Source organism: Cebidichthys violaceus, unplaced genomic scaffold (assembly GCF_023349555.1).
Source record: "Cebidichthys violaceus isolate CVI_PGR_0920_01 unplaced genomic scaffold, fCebVio1.0.p SCAF_21, whole genome shotgun sequence".
NCBI lineage: Eukaryota > Metazoa > Chordata > Actinopteri > Perciformes > Stichaeidae > Cebidichthys > Cebidichthys violaceus.
The window spans coordinates 12,419,727-12,434,737 of NW_027176384.1; the positions used below are offsets into that span (position 1 = coordinate 12,419,727).

General features: G+C 39.9%; 2 protein-coding genes across 2 annotated transcripts; one reads left to right on the top strand and one right to left on the bottom strand.

Moving 5' to 3' along the window:
- The first annotated feature begins 4,217 nt into the window (after positions 1-4,217).
- On the top strand, positions 4,218-7,974 carry LOC137877495 (overexpressed in colon carcinoma 1 protein-like). Its single transcript, XM_068717441.1, has 6 exons — positions 4,218-4,398; positions 5,188-5,212; positions 5,420-5,458; positions 5,669-5,745; positions 6,283-6,355; positions 6,742-7,974. The coding sequence occupies exons 1-5, from the start codon at positions 4,320-4,322 to the stop codon at positions 6,336-6,338; spliced, it is 276 nt and encodes a 91-aa protein (XP_068573542.1). The 5' UTR covers positions 4,218-4,319; the 3' UTR covers positions 6,339-6,355; positions 6,742-7,974.
- Positions 7,975-8,043: 69 nt separating this feature from the next.
- Positions 8,044-14,785, bottom strand: dclre1c (DNA cross-link repair 1C, PSO2 homolog (S. cerevisiae)). Its single transcript, XM_068717440.1, has 15 exons — positions 14,519-14,785; positions 14,362-14,413; positions 13,472-13,556; positions 13,324-13,383; positions 13,182-13,237; positions 12,807-12,908; positions 12,591-12,663; positions 12,270-12,410; positions 12,062-12,163; positions 11,669-11,805; positions 11,444-11,498; positions 11,083-11,171; positions 10,709-10,806; positions 9,404-9,490; positions 8,044-9,313 (listed from the first exon to the last, which is right to left on the bottom strand). The coding sequence occupies exons 1-15, from the start codon at positions 14,625-14,627 to the stop codon at positions 8,517-8,519; spliced, it is 2,043 nt and encodes a 680-aa protein (XP_068573541.1). The 5' UTR covers positions 14,628-14,785; the 3' UTR covers positions 8,044-8,516.
- Between the last annotated feature and the right edge of the window lie 226 nt (positions 14,786-15,011).

Below are 15,011 nucleotides of genomic sequence, written 5' to 3' on the forward strand. Positions count from 1 at the left end.
GAGCAAGCTCACATGTATTACAATATCTTTACAAAGCTATTTGTCTATTTCTAAATGAATGCTCTTAATATTGTATAAAGGATCTTTGAGCACAAAAGTTTTAGCCACAATACCAAAAGCAGAAGGATCTATTTCAGAATAACGTGTATTATATTGTTGTATTATAATAATTGATGCATTAATGTGTTCATTGCTTTCATTTACAGCTGGTAATTTGAATTACTTTATATCATTTTCGACCCCCAGGCATCGATAAAGTTTTATCTCAATCTCATTCTACATTGTGATTTATTTGTTGGTTATATTTTGGATTATCAATCTTCCATTCAGAGTTAAAGCAGAATTTCAACAGCATATACGGTTACATTCTTAAACACAAACACAAAAACAAGAAATATCTATTTTCCTTTCGTAGTCTGGATTTTAATTTAATAAATATATGACACCACTGCCTCCCTGTGTTCTTAATGAGGAACTACAGCTTTAAACACCCACAACTCATTTGTCTCTTCATTTCACTCTTATTCTTCACGAAACATTTCCAATGCGTGATTTGTGTACAAAAGAAACAACATTAAATTCAGCAGAACCAATGTTTATGTGACTGTGACGTACATATTTTAATCATATCCTGCAAAAAAAAAAGGCGGAGAAGTAGCTAGTTAGTGTTCAGTCAGATCAACGCCGGTGGCCTCATTATTCTTTTTGCAATAAAATAAATTGCTGCAACCGTTCAAATGTATAGAGCTGTTGAAATTAAGAAATGTAACTTAATAAATGTAACTGCTTGTGATTGGATTACAACAAACAAGCCCTGAAAAGCAGCCGTTTTTCCTCTCGTCATGTCTTCTGTATCAAACGAGCTGAACAGTCGTCACTAAAGAGAGAATGTGTTGCGCTCAAGGACTTTTTAGTGACTAAAATCAAAACGAGCTCAAGTCGAAGAGGCTTGACGCAAGAAGATTTAAAAATACAATTTTTACAGAGTGATTTGGCTCCCTGACGACATTGAAAGCAAACAGAAACAGGACAAACAAAGTGAGTCAAAAAGCCACCTGGGGTGAAGTATTTTTGAACTGCTGTCAGGGATTTAGGTGGAGGTAGCACGGGTGTGTTTAGATTAGGTTTGATTGACAGCAATACAAAACAATCCTATTATTGTGATCAGATTTGTATTCGTGCACAGGAAGGTGTGTATTCATGGAGCACACACTGACGCTCGTGGTAAGAAACTGAATGAGAAAAAAGCCTGTGGCATTATAGACTTGAGGAGACATTCACAGTGAAGAGTGTTTGACTGTTTCTTTCCAATCTTTCTCATTCAAAGTCCTGAATGAAACACTAGCGATGTGGAACTCTGCACATTGAAACAGTCTTTGATGAGAAACCCTCAGCATGCAGCAGGAAGTCATTTCCACTTCCTGCTGGAAACCATGAGAACAATCAATTATGTTCTGAAAGTCACTTTGCTATACCCTGTAATTCATGTGAGTGTAGTAGTGTGTGTGTGTGTGTGTGTGTGTGTGTGTGTGTGTGTGTGTGAGTGGCATTAGTCATTTTAAGATTCAGGAGCAGAGAGGAAGAAGGTTAATGAAAAATAAGAAGTGCTTCTGAGACGTGACGGCAGAACAGAGAACGCTGCTTTCTTTCTTCTTCTGCAGTCGTACAGAAACACAAAGTCTGTTGTTGTTGTTGTTGTTATTATTATTATCAACCAATCACGGACAAGTATTTGCTGATAATGGGCCTTTTCAAAACTCAGTTCAATTTAAAAAATAGTATCGATTGCCCCGGCGGGGACATTGCAGCTCTCAAAATGTCTCCCTGGCTTGCGGTTGATTTAACATCAACAATGAGTCAGGAGGACGTTTGAGCAACAAAGTAAAGAAGTGCTTCAGCTCATTGTTTCGTCATCTGCAACTTCGCTGTTTTGTTTCACACAAAACAGAGCTAAAAGAGAGAGACAACATTGGACTCACATTCATCAGATGGACACAAACTCTCCTCAAAATGAATGATGACGTTGCTACATAACTGCTGGATGTGTAAAAAAACTGTTTTCTATGTTCCACAACTTGTTTCCACTGCTGCCAGATGTCCATACATTCAGTTACTGCAGGTTTAAAGGTCTCATTGTGTTCACAAAGAAACTAAACTCGCCCAAAAAGAAACACATTATATTCTCCAGTTAATCAGAAGTGAAGATGCTGTTCTGTTTGATGAGTTTTCAGAGTAAAGCATCACGTGATTATCTGTAATCTCTGTACGATAATGCCACAATTAAAAGTTGTGAGAAGACAAACAATCCCGTCTCTGGAGGCATCAGGTTATTATTTGACTTTTCTGCACGGAGCTTGATAATTATGTGTTTCCCACTTTTGACTTCCCACGTCTGCTCATGGACGTCAGCATCAACAAACTCGGTTTGTTTTGCAGAGAAAGGTGAAGGAGTCGACATACAGTCTCGACCAGGTCAATTAAAAATGTCTCATCTAGAACCCAACCAGGGGGTTCTAACGAGAACCGGTTCTGATTGTAAGGGTTTCATCTAGAACGGTTCTTAATGGAACTCTTAGTCGTACCAAAGAAACCCTGAAAAAAGAGGTTCATGCAAATGGAGCAAATGGTTCTGGGTAGAACCTCAGGCCTTCAGGGAGAACCCTTCAGGAACCTTTACTTCTATGAGTGTAGAAGCAGAGTTCGGTCTACCAATGAGGCCTTCGTTCCCCCACATACATGTGTTTCTACATCACACAGTAATCTGCTGAGTCAGCTGACCTGTGGCGATGTGGAGACACGGGGATTTACAGCATCTGTGTTCAATAATGAAACCAGCTGGAGCCGGTGGGCCAATAATACGCTCCGATATCGGATTTTCACAGACTGACGGTGAAGCATCTCGTTCAGCAGCAGGAGGATCTCTAAGTTTCTTCTCGTTTTTAAGCTCAAACTGCAGCTTAAAAGGAGCTAATTGTTCATTACTGGAGATCCACCTCTGCTCTGCTGCAGTCACACGAGGGGATTTGTGTTCTCGTGGGAAGTCGCCTGGTGGCACAACTCTAATTGTAGTCTACCTATAGCTGTTGTTAGGCTTCCTACTATATGAATATAAATAATAATAAATCACATGAGTAAGAAAAGACATCGAAAGAAAAACAAGGTTTACTTTATTTTCAGCAGATTCTAGCTTCCATAAAATAAATGTAATAAAGTATTTCTTTAGTTTGTTGTTGTTTCTGTCTCTTGCCCCCTCATAATCTCATATTATATATTAGTCTGGTGTTTGCTAGACCCTGTTATTAATCACACTTTACCTCATCATTGTGTCTCTCGTATAATTTTTTACTTCTTTCTCTATTTACCGGTACTTTTTATCCTTTATGTCCCCTCTGGTTATCAATGAAGTCTTATCTAATCTTAAATTATATTTATAATAATAATACAAGCAATAAACACAAACAACAAGGAAATACTATCTGTGAAAAATTAATAATATTAAAGTTATAGATTGGAAAAGAACTGCCTTTGGTGCATTGAATGTGTTCTGAAATGAAAATCAATTCAAGTAATTCATCAGGTAAACACACAATAAATAATAATATACAGTACTTTAACATTGCTTTTATGTAAAAAGAAAAATGTAAATTCTTTATCCTGCCAACTTTCCACTACAGTACTTTAATTTGACGTGCTAGCGTTAGCTTTAAATGCTGCATTCTTACACCAGACTGCATGGAATATTTGAGCGCAAATAGTTGTTTTTGTAGAGTTGTACAGAAGCTCTGTATTCAATCTGTCGCTTAATGCCGACAGTCAGGACATGGATTGTTAATAAAGTTTGTGTTTCCGGCTGAACTGCACAAACTTCCTCTTTCTCCACCGATCCAACTCAAGTCCACTTCTGCTGTACTTTCTGGGATAAATTAAAAAGATTCAATGCGACTCTGATCTACTTCCTTAGAAATTGTGCAAAGATTTCAAAGCCTGAGACACAAACACTCCCTAGACAGCAGGGGTGAACACACTCTGCTTCTAGCTCCCTCTCTCTCTCTCTCTCTCTCTCTCTCTCTCTCTCTCCCTCTCTCTCTCTCTCTCCCCTCCTCCTCCTCTCTTTTCTTGCCATCATTTTAATCCTTCCTCCATGCTAGGAGGTACAGTAGATAGACACAGAGCAGAGGAAGGAAAGGAAAAAGGAAGGGCCTGATCAGTCTTTTTTTTTTTTTTCTTCGTACCTGTTGCTTCTTTATTTCTTCTTCTTCCGCTCATTCGCCTCTTCTTTCCTTCCTCTTCTTCTGTGGTTTTACAGACTCAGGTGAGAGATGGGCTGTGGAAACTCCTCACCAGCCACCAGCAACAACAACAACAGCAGCAGCAGCAGCAGCAGCAGCAATGCTGGAGGTGAGAAAACCCTGAGAGGAGAACAATTTGTTTATCTCGGAGCATATAACAGCAGATCATAGAACAGATTCAAAGCTTCCCTCTTTCTTTAGCCGTATTTAAGTGCTTTTAGTAACTTTTTTTTCTGTCAGATAATGCTGTTAACGGTTCAGTCTGTCATTTTATTCGACCATATAAATTGCAGGTGAACACATGCAGCGGATGAGATGAACCTCTCTGCACTCATACCTCATGTTGTTTACTTTTCGTTCTGTTTAAGGGACGGTCAACCTAAATTGAAACAGATCTGAATGTGAGCAGTAAACTGTGAGTCAGGTTATTAATGTCCGCTCTGGATGTAACCGACCACGCAGCTGTGAAAATGAGCCAAAGATTGAGAAGGATATCAGAGAATACGTGTGAATGCAGCGCACTCACTATTTATCTACTTTTAGCTGGTTTTTCCAACCTAATCTTGGAGGCACATTACGGATTATGGTATAAAATCTGTATTGTTTGATTGGATACGAGCCGCACGCTCATTTTTAAAGCTTACATTTTGCATTTTACTACTTAAACTTAAACTGCAGATTTCTCCTTTTTATTGCTTCTTTTGCAGAATATTTCTTCTTCTTGTTGCTGTAGATGTTATTCCTGTAGTCTCAGGTGGATGATAGCAAAGATATGTTTGCAAATTTAAATTAATATGAAGATCCTTAGTTTAACTGAGAAAAAAAAAAAGGGTACATTTGAAAGAAATTTTAATTTGCCAACTATTCATTTCACCCATCTGTCTGTCTGTGACTTCAGGTCGCGCCGAGTCTTCGTCAAAGATGTAAGTTCATTTTAAATCTTTCACCTTTCTCATTTACAAACATTCAGATGTTGAAACACGTCTGTGTTGTTTGACCTTTCTCTGATGTTCTCTGTTAATGCGGAGCTTTTAATGTGTGTGTGTGTGTGTGTGTGTGTGTGTGTGTGTGTGTGTGTGTGTGTGTGTGTGTGTGTGTGTGTGTGTGTGTGTGTGTGTGTATGCTGACAGATCAGAAGAAGAGTCTGTGGCCGAGGACGACAAATGGAAGTGAGTTCTGATTTTCAGTCTCCGCATATAATATGGGTTTATTATTTATATAATAAACCCATATTATTTATAATATATTATATTATATTATTTATATATATATATATATATATATATATATATAAATAATAGGAGCATATATATATATCAGATATAAATGACTTCTATAAAACATATTTTACATTTTGCATAATGTGTTTGTGTATATAGGGACTATGGAGGTGTGTATGTGGGTTTTCCTGCAGACCTGAGCAATATTCCTCAAGTACAGATAGGATCACTCAGAGGTAATACACACACACACACACACACACACACACACACACACACACACACACACACACACACACACACACACACACACACACACACACAACAAAATTATTTAAAACAGGGAGGCAAACAGAAAGATGAATTTGCACAAAGCTGAGTTAATTAAATATAGTTTTAAAAGACGAAGAGATACATACAAATGTCACACACACACACACACACACACACACACACACACACACACACACACACACACACACACACACACACACACACACACACACACACACACACACACGTAGCCTCAATTTCCTGTTGAGTCTCCAGGGTCATGAGAGCATGGGAGAGAAAACTGATGATCTCTTCACAATCTGCATATGTTTACGTTTTGTTTATTGTGTTGTTGTTGGGTTTTTTTACCCATACATGTGTGTGTGTATATATATATGTGTGTAAGTAAGTGCTGTACATGTATTGTATATTTTGTTAGTGCACATCACATGCACTTTGTTTAATATTTGTGTGTTAATTAATGAAACTGACGTCCACAGAGCATGAGAAAGACCTGCTGTCCCTCAGGAGGCCGCTGTGGGGGGACGGATTTTAACTTTAATGAAGAGCCAGGTAGGTGTGTGTGTGTGTGTGTGTGTGTGTGTGTGTGTGTGTGTAGCTCCTCCAGTGTCTCTCTGTATTTTGATTTGCTATGATGTCAGTACGGTGTGAAAATAAATTTGCCAAAATAAACTGAATTGATTTGGTTTCAGTAGTTTTGATCAATATTATAAATATATAAATATATATATATAAATATATAAATATATAAATATATATATATATATATATATATATATTTATCCAGTGTTGCACCTGACCTCCTGGGTGTTTATTTTCCATTGCATCTCTTAAATCACGCAGTCATTATAATAATCATCATGCATTTATTGTTTCAGTTTTAACCAGTTATATAAATGCCTTGAAATGAATCATGCTGCTGTCTTTCTGTGCAACAGAATTAATCACACGACAGAAGAAGAAGAAGAAGAAGAAGAAGAAGAAGAAGAAGAAGAAGAAGAAGAAACCCTGCAGGCGTTTGTCATCAGGAACTCACCAAGTCTCAAATTTGGTGAGTTCCTGGTCCCAGCGGAGCCAATCTTCTCTCCCAGCATCCATTGTGAGGACCTTAATGAGATCAGCTCCACCTGGTTTAACCGGCTGTGGAGCCAAACAAACTGGTGAAAGACTTTCGTGCTTTTAATGGAAACAGACGTATAAAACAGCGCCGTTTAATGAAACCGTTAAGGTGGTTACATGAAGAGGCTGCAGGGTTGTGTTCCAACGAATCGAGTCCACTTCTGACTGTCACAGAACGACAGACAGCGAGGCGGAAGATGTGGCAGCTCTCATTGACTGACTGTCATGTAGGACGACATTCAACACGATGCAAGATGTCCAAAGGTGATTTAAAGTTTGTCCAACTGTGTGAAGCACATTATTATAATAATGATGAGTGTATTCAGAGAACATTTTCCTGAAAGTTTACAAAGTGCTTTACAGTAGAAACGTAATAAAAGGAAGGATGAACATTTCAGCACTCACCTGTTTGCTTTGTTTGAGCTGTAAACCTGCAGACTGTTGGCGTCTCCAGGACACAACAAAAGTACCCCGAGTGGTTCCCGCTGTGAGACGACGTCAGAGAATCGTCTTCTCCTTCGAGCATTCATACCAAACCGCTATCGGTTTAATATAACTTTGAGTTATTGTAAGAAAAACACTGGATATTTAAAATCATGGTATGTTTTTGTGTCTTTAAAAATGTTTATGTATTTAATTGCTCGAGGAATAAGAAAAGTAAAATGAGCGATCAATTGTTTTAAGCCGAAAGACATGAACACAGAGACCTGAGGGACAAGATTATGGACATATGGGAAAAATATGTATTTTTTTTTTTTAGATATACTGTATCAACCGGGTCTCACTCCCAACTCCTTAAATACCGCCGCTTGGTCAGCGGTGTTTTATACGGAGGCATCATTTAACATCTGTAGGAGTAACCAGGCTTTCAACAAACTATAACTCAAACTCATCTGCATTTTAACCCAAACCAGAATATTCTTCCTGTGTCTGACCAAGTACTTCAGTTGACTAAACCGTACCAAGTATTTCTGTTGGTGAAAACGGGGAAAAAAAAGACAGTAGACTGACTGTAAGGCATTTGAAAAGTTGGGAGTGAGAACGTGTTGAACCGTCGTGCTGGAGTCAGCTAGTTGTTAACAAATTGCAGAACAGAAGTTATGTGAGAAAATGTGTTTATTTATCAAATGTCAAATGTCACAATTCTGAAATAGTCCAATTAAACAAAATCTTTATCAAAAAAATGTAATATCTTTCTTGACCAAGACTGAACATTTGATTTGTTTTAACTGGAATAAAGTCAAACTAACTATTGATATAAACTTGAACAATGGTTAGACGAATGCAGCAACAGCTGTCACATAAATACTCTGCATTAAACATGTTTCCATCGCACTGAATTGTATTTCAAGGGAAGTGTTTTTAACCTACTTCTTTGTTCAAAATGATGCTTAAGCTCATTTTCATTGCATGTAGGGCACGTGTGGATTTAAAGCACATTGGAATGTGAATGTGTGTGTGTGTGTGTGTGTGTGTGTGTGTGTGTGTGTGTGTGTGTGTGTGTGTGTATGTGTGTTGTTGCTGTTTTACACACTGAGGTTTGTGTGGTGTGGAGGTTTAACTGAAGCATATAGAATAGTGTCACTTGGAGGTATTATAGAAGCTCACCAACAAACCGTCCTTTAACATTTCCTTGACTTCCTTTTCCGACGACCACTTCCTCCCCCGACGCCAGCTTCCTGTACAACTGCGACAGTTCGTCGGGTTGTGGCATTTTTGACTCTGGCGTGGAGGGGATGTCGAAATCCGACGACACCTGGGAGAGCTCCTCCAGCTCTGATTGGCCGTTGCTCTCCTTCACCTGAGACACAGCATTGGTCCGTGAGTCACCTTGTTCCCGCCCCCCTTGCTCTGGTTGGAGGATCAGAGTGTCGGGTAAATCCAGGTTCTGCGAGGAATGATTTGACAGCGAGGCGGAGAGGGTCAGACTGAAGTTTTCTTCATTATCTGGGGTTTCCTCTCCGTCACCGAACAGATCGGGACTCTGCGAACCAGTCATTTTGGAGAGGGCGGGGCTTGGGACGGAGCAGCAGGACTGTAATTGGCTGTTGAGGCTGTTCTGGCTGTCAGTCGGCGTCTCCGTGGTGAAGAAGTCGTCCCATTTGGGAGGATCGGAGGAGCCACTTCCTTCAGCCTCAATCATCTTCTTCTCCGTTTCCTTTATCGCCTCGTTCACCTCCTCCTTCACCTCCTCCTTCACCAGTTTTGTATCCTCCTTTCCTTCGCTCTCCTCCTCCTCCTCCTCCTCCTCCTGCTGCTGCTGCTGCTCATCTTCCTCTTCATCATTCGACTCGGTGCAGTCCACAAAGTTGCGACGACCAGGCTGCGCGTCTGTGACCGTCTCCACCGCAGACACAGGGGGCGCTGTTTTCTGAGGACTCTGAGCTTTCACTGAGGATTGCAGATTTAAAAAGTAAAAAAAAAAGGTGTGAATGCTAATCAATACCTCCATGATGCTAGAAGTTAAAAATAATCACGCACCGTTCTGTACGTGTCGGTCCAGCGCCGGCTTCTTCCTCACTGGTGCTAGGTCCCGCCCCTCAAACAGCCCGTCATCGCTGTCTGAGTCTGAAAGTATTAACAGACAGTTAATACTTTCAAAACAAAAGCCCGACAATGACGTTTGTTAATAAAGCTGATATTGATCATCGATGAAAAGTTTAAAATGTGCCCCTAAAATGTCATTTTCAAGTATTGATGAAATGATGTATGTATCTTGTTATCCCTGTTCACATGACATCAACATAGTTAATGTATGTTAGGTAATACTTAGGAATCTAAATACAAATATATTAAATAAAACTAATAGAAATAGGATTTCAAATGGATAAGGAAATCGCATTTTTTGTAATATTGTCATGATTATTGAAGTGTAAATGTAAAGTAAAATCAATATCAGTTTAGGTTTGAGCTATATTTACAATAGTTAGTCAGAAAACAGACACATGGTTATTACAACTCGGTGCAGCAGGCAGAGTTAGTTCTTCACAAAAATGTTTCATAAACCGAAACAGCAGAACAAAACTGCAAATGTCAAACTTTCAGCAGCATCTTATTAAACAAAAGACAACCAGCCAAATACACGACGACTCTTCTTACTTTACACGATTCTGAATCGATTCATCCAAAACTAAAATATCAAAAAGTATCTAATTAAAGTAAGACGTGTGTACAGGATGACGTTTCAGTTTCAGTGTCAGAGATCGTCGTGATGAAGAAGAAGAACTACATTTACTTTTTTCACTCGGTTCTTATTTTTTTCATCACACACACACACACACACACACACACACACACACACAGGCCCTGAAATACACACTCACATGCACACACACTGGACCTACACATGCGTTAAGTTGGCCGGCTCGTTTTACCAAAGAGAAGTCACCGTTAACGGACCGGATCCCGGATCTAGAGGCACTGAGGTGGAGCCAGTGAGCCGGGCTCGTCTTCAGCCGTCTGGCCCGGCGTCTCAAACACGAACGCTCCTAATGCTCTTTGCGGTTCCTCTCTTGAAGACAAATGGATCTAAGAGCTCTTGTATGTGAGCCGGCTTAATGTGAATATGACTTGATGAGACCTGCTGTCTGCTTGTCCTCACACCTCCCAAACATTCAGCTAGTTTCCATGAAGCCCACCGTTTCTATTTCATGGTCCAACCTGGTGACCTGTAAACAAGCACCACAGCTACAGAGACAGTTACCGGTTTGCTGTTGTGCAGAGCACCTGTTGTGGTTACACGTGTGTGTGTGTGTGTGTGTGTGTGTGTGTGTGTGTTCGTCTCACCGTATGTAGGTCGCTCCGTCATGCATCGCTTCAGGACTCCCAGAGGTTTGTACACGGACGCTGCTTCATCAGACCGGCTCCTGCACATCAGCATCAACCTGTTCAAACGCACACGTGACGAGACGTCATTGCGGCTGTCTGACAGTTTCAGACACGATTATTATTAATGTGATCAACACACCAACGTGTGCATAAAACTGGTAACATCTCTGAACCCCTTGTTGTATTCAGATGTGATGTTATCTGGCTTCATAAAGCGGCAAAAGTCTACAGAAGGGAGACGTTGGCCTCCGATTAAACAGCTTTACAAGTTTTCATATGAGGTTTAGTGACTTAATTAGCATTCATTATGAGAATGAAAACTTCACACTCACATCTGTGTCACCTCAGTCAGTGTCCGACCAAGAGGGATAACACTGGGGTAGATGTTGACTGGCTGCAGGTAGGACAGGAAGTTTTTAATCTGAAAATCAAAGAGGAACAGTCAACATGTGTGTGGCTAAACAAAGACATGACGAGTTAAATCTGCTTTATTAAAAATGAAACAGTGTTTCACTTTGTAAAGTATGTAAATGAGGAAAAAAAAGTCTTGTTGATTATTAGCTGAGGAGAACGCTACAAGCTTCTAATAGACTTGTGTATGTAACAAACTAATATACTGTTCATGTGTAACTACAGTCAAGTAACTCTGGTTTAATCATTTAAATTAAAAAAAAAAAAAAAAAATGGAGGCACCTCTGAGTAGGAGGAGTGGAAACTGAAGCAGGCTCTGTAGGAACTGGCTCCTGTTCTGGAAACACAACAAAAAAAAGGGCAAATTTAGGGCTCATAAACTGTGATTTATAATGAATTCTTTTTAAAAACAAGCATCTTTTGCCTAAAAGATGAACGTATGTAATCGGACCGTCTCAGAGGGTTAGTATTTCCACAAACTCTTGAGACGTTTGAACCTGCGCTCACTTTATTATAACGTTGGTTTTCTTCATCCTCTCTCCGAACCACATGGTGGACGGTTTGATGCTGATGATACGAAGAGGAGTCCCGTCGGGGGCTGTGCAGCCGCACGGCAGCCGGCTGCCTTGGAAAAACTCCTCATCCTGCGCGCGCGCACGCACGCACGCACGCACGCACACACACACACACACACACACACACACACACACACACACACACACACACACACACAAACAGGGTTCAATGCATGAGTTGACAAAGAACAACACGGTTGTTTAGAGATATGTAATGTGAAAACCTTGTTTCCCTGTGCCCACGTGCTGAGAGAAACCCTACATATGCGTGTGTGTGTGTGTGTGTGTGTGTGTGTGTGTGTGTGTGAGAGGCCTAGAGGAGGACCTTCGGGTGTCGACACGCGTGGATCTGCGTCCTGCGGTCGGTCGTCACGTAGCTCAGGATCTCCGGCATCTTCTTGAACATCGCCAGACTTCTGACGTGGATCTGAGATGCACAATCATAACACACAACGTGCGAACGGTTAACACATACGTGCGTTTATCAGATCATAGCGCGTGGACAGAAACGTGTGTGTTTTTAAATGCGTTACCTGTGTGTTGAACTCCTCTCCCAGGTTGGTAAACAGGTATTCATATCCATACGCAGCTTTACAGTTGAGCCACACGACGTGATATGAACTCTGACTGATCCAGTTTCCAACGAGCTCCGAGATACCGTTCAGACAGACCTCCTGCACGCACGCACACACACACACACACACACACACACACACACACACACACACACACACACACACACACACACACACACACACACACACACACACACACACACACACACACACACACACACACGTTTGGACTCCAGATATATCTCTTTATTGAATCCTGTTCCCATCTCCGAAACGTACCCGAGTGGGAATCTGGTAGAATCGTGGGTCATAGAAAGTGGAGTCCAGATAAACGCTCCGAATATCCTTCACTCTGCGTAAGAAACGTGACACAAGAAGCTTTAGTTGACAGAACACAGAACTCCTGAACATTTACTGTCTGCTTCTCCAGAACTTCTGTTCCTATTAAGAGAATCTAGGAGACAGAAGTCAGTGGAGATGTTCATCAGGACCGACCGGCTGCCAGAGTGCAGAAGTTCTATTCTCGAGACGTCTCCAGCTGCAAACCTGAAGTCCCCTGTATACAGCACGGTACCCTGAGAACCCTCAAACAGGAACCTGCAGATAGAAACACACCGTTTCACACTTTTGATTCAAAGTCAATGAGCCTTCCACAACAGATCAAAATGTTTTTTTCTGTATTTTGCGTATTCCTCGGCCTCTTGAGAAGAGTTAGGTGTATGTTTAATGCACATTAAAGCCACATTTAAACCAAAGCATTGGACACCAACAGAAACTGTTATGAGCGCTTTATCTTTCCTGCATGTTGAGGCAACATTTAGAAACAAACACATAGAAAATGAAGAAGCCTTTAAAAATGTTTTGACTTGCATAACAGAGCCGGGACAGTGGCCCGCGGGAAGCAACGTGACCACAATCTCTTCTTTCTGTCGAGGAAATACCAGACAAGAAGATCAGGGACACAACGGACGAGGTAAAGCTACACATCTGAAGGAAACAATCCTGTGTTTACCTCTCCAGATGCCTCATCAACCAGAGACATCTGAGTGGGGCTCTCCAGCTCTAAGGGAACCTAAAACAGATCATTCACAGTTGTTAGATGATGCTCATAACTACCACCTGCATACACAGTGAAAAAGAAAGTATTAGAGGAGACTTACAATGTATTCCTCCCAGAAAGAGTACTTGGGATTGCTCAGCAGAAGCTCTTTGGTCACAAAGGAGCAGTAAAGCCTGACTGTACGACTACAAACCAAGAGAGGATACATTAATACAGCTCATTACGAGTGTTATTATTACTACTGTTTAGAGCATGGAATCATTGCTTTCACCCAGAACTGATAGTTGCTTATTGTAATCTTTGTAATTCAGGATACAGCAACTTTAACACGTTACTCATCACTTTTACTGTGCAGAGGAAGAAGTACTCAGCTCCAGTAAAACAACAAATACTACAGTGTATTAACTTAAGTAAAAAAATCCTGCATTCAAAATCGTACTTATGTAAAAGTACAAAAGTATTCGCACCAATATATACTTATATTAGAGTAAAAGCATTCATTATGCAGAATGGCCCTTTTTAAAATATTATATATATTATATTAGTGCATTATAATTATTATTATTATTATTCATCATTATTAATCATTATTATTTCATTGTATATGTTGTGCATTTTTATATTTTATATTTTTACTGTTATTTTTATTGTATATATATTGCGCATTTTTTATATTTATTATTTTTTACTGTTATTTTTATTGTATATAATGTGCATTTTTTTCTATATATATTTAATATTGTTTAATCTGTTATTTTTATTATATATATTGTGCATTTTTTATATTTATTATTTTGTACTGTTATTTTTATTGTATATGATGTGCATTTTTGTATATATTTAATATTTTTTACTGTTATTTTTATTGTATATATTGTGCATTTGTATACATTTAATGTCTCTCTCTCTCTCTCTCTCTCTCTCTCTCTCTCTCTCTCTCTACCTACCTACCTATCCATCCATCCATCCATCTATCAAAGTAAACTTCACCTGAAGTGCAGCTTTCTCTTCAGTATTGGTCCTTTCAGTCCTTTCATGTGATCTGTTAATAAGATAAAAACAGATCAGAGACACGTGTACTCTGTTGTAACAAGCCTCTGTGATTTAGACATGTTATTCAGTATTAAACAGTCGTTACCAGGCTCACCTTTGTGACAGTGGGAGAGGAAATATGCCCGGGCATGTAGGTTCTCCCGGTCGAACCGGTCCAGAGAAACGGTGGGATACTCCTTCATTCGGCCCAGAAATGAACTCATCTTCACGCAGAACCTTTCTGTGATATCGTGCCAGAGTTGTTTCCAGAGGAGAGAGCATAGTTAGTTAGTTCACATCGTCTGTGTTGTTGTATTTGTCCCGCCCAACAATTCGGGTCATCTTTCTTCTTCTTCTTCTTCTTCTTCTTCTGCTTCTTCTTCGTTTCTTCTTTGAGGTTTTATTGGCAGTTGGCAAACAAGGAATTGGCACATTACCGCCACCAACTGGTATGGAGTGTGTAATAAAATAAAAATAAAGAAAATAAAGATAGATAGATAGATAGATAGATAGATAGATAGATAGATAGATAGATAGATAGATAGATAGATAGATAGATAGATAGATAGATAGTAACTTTATTGATCCCGCGAGGGGAAATTATTTCG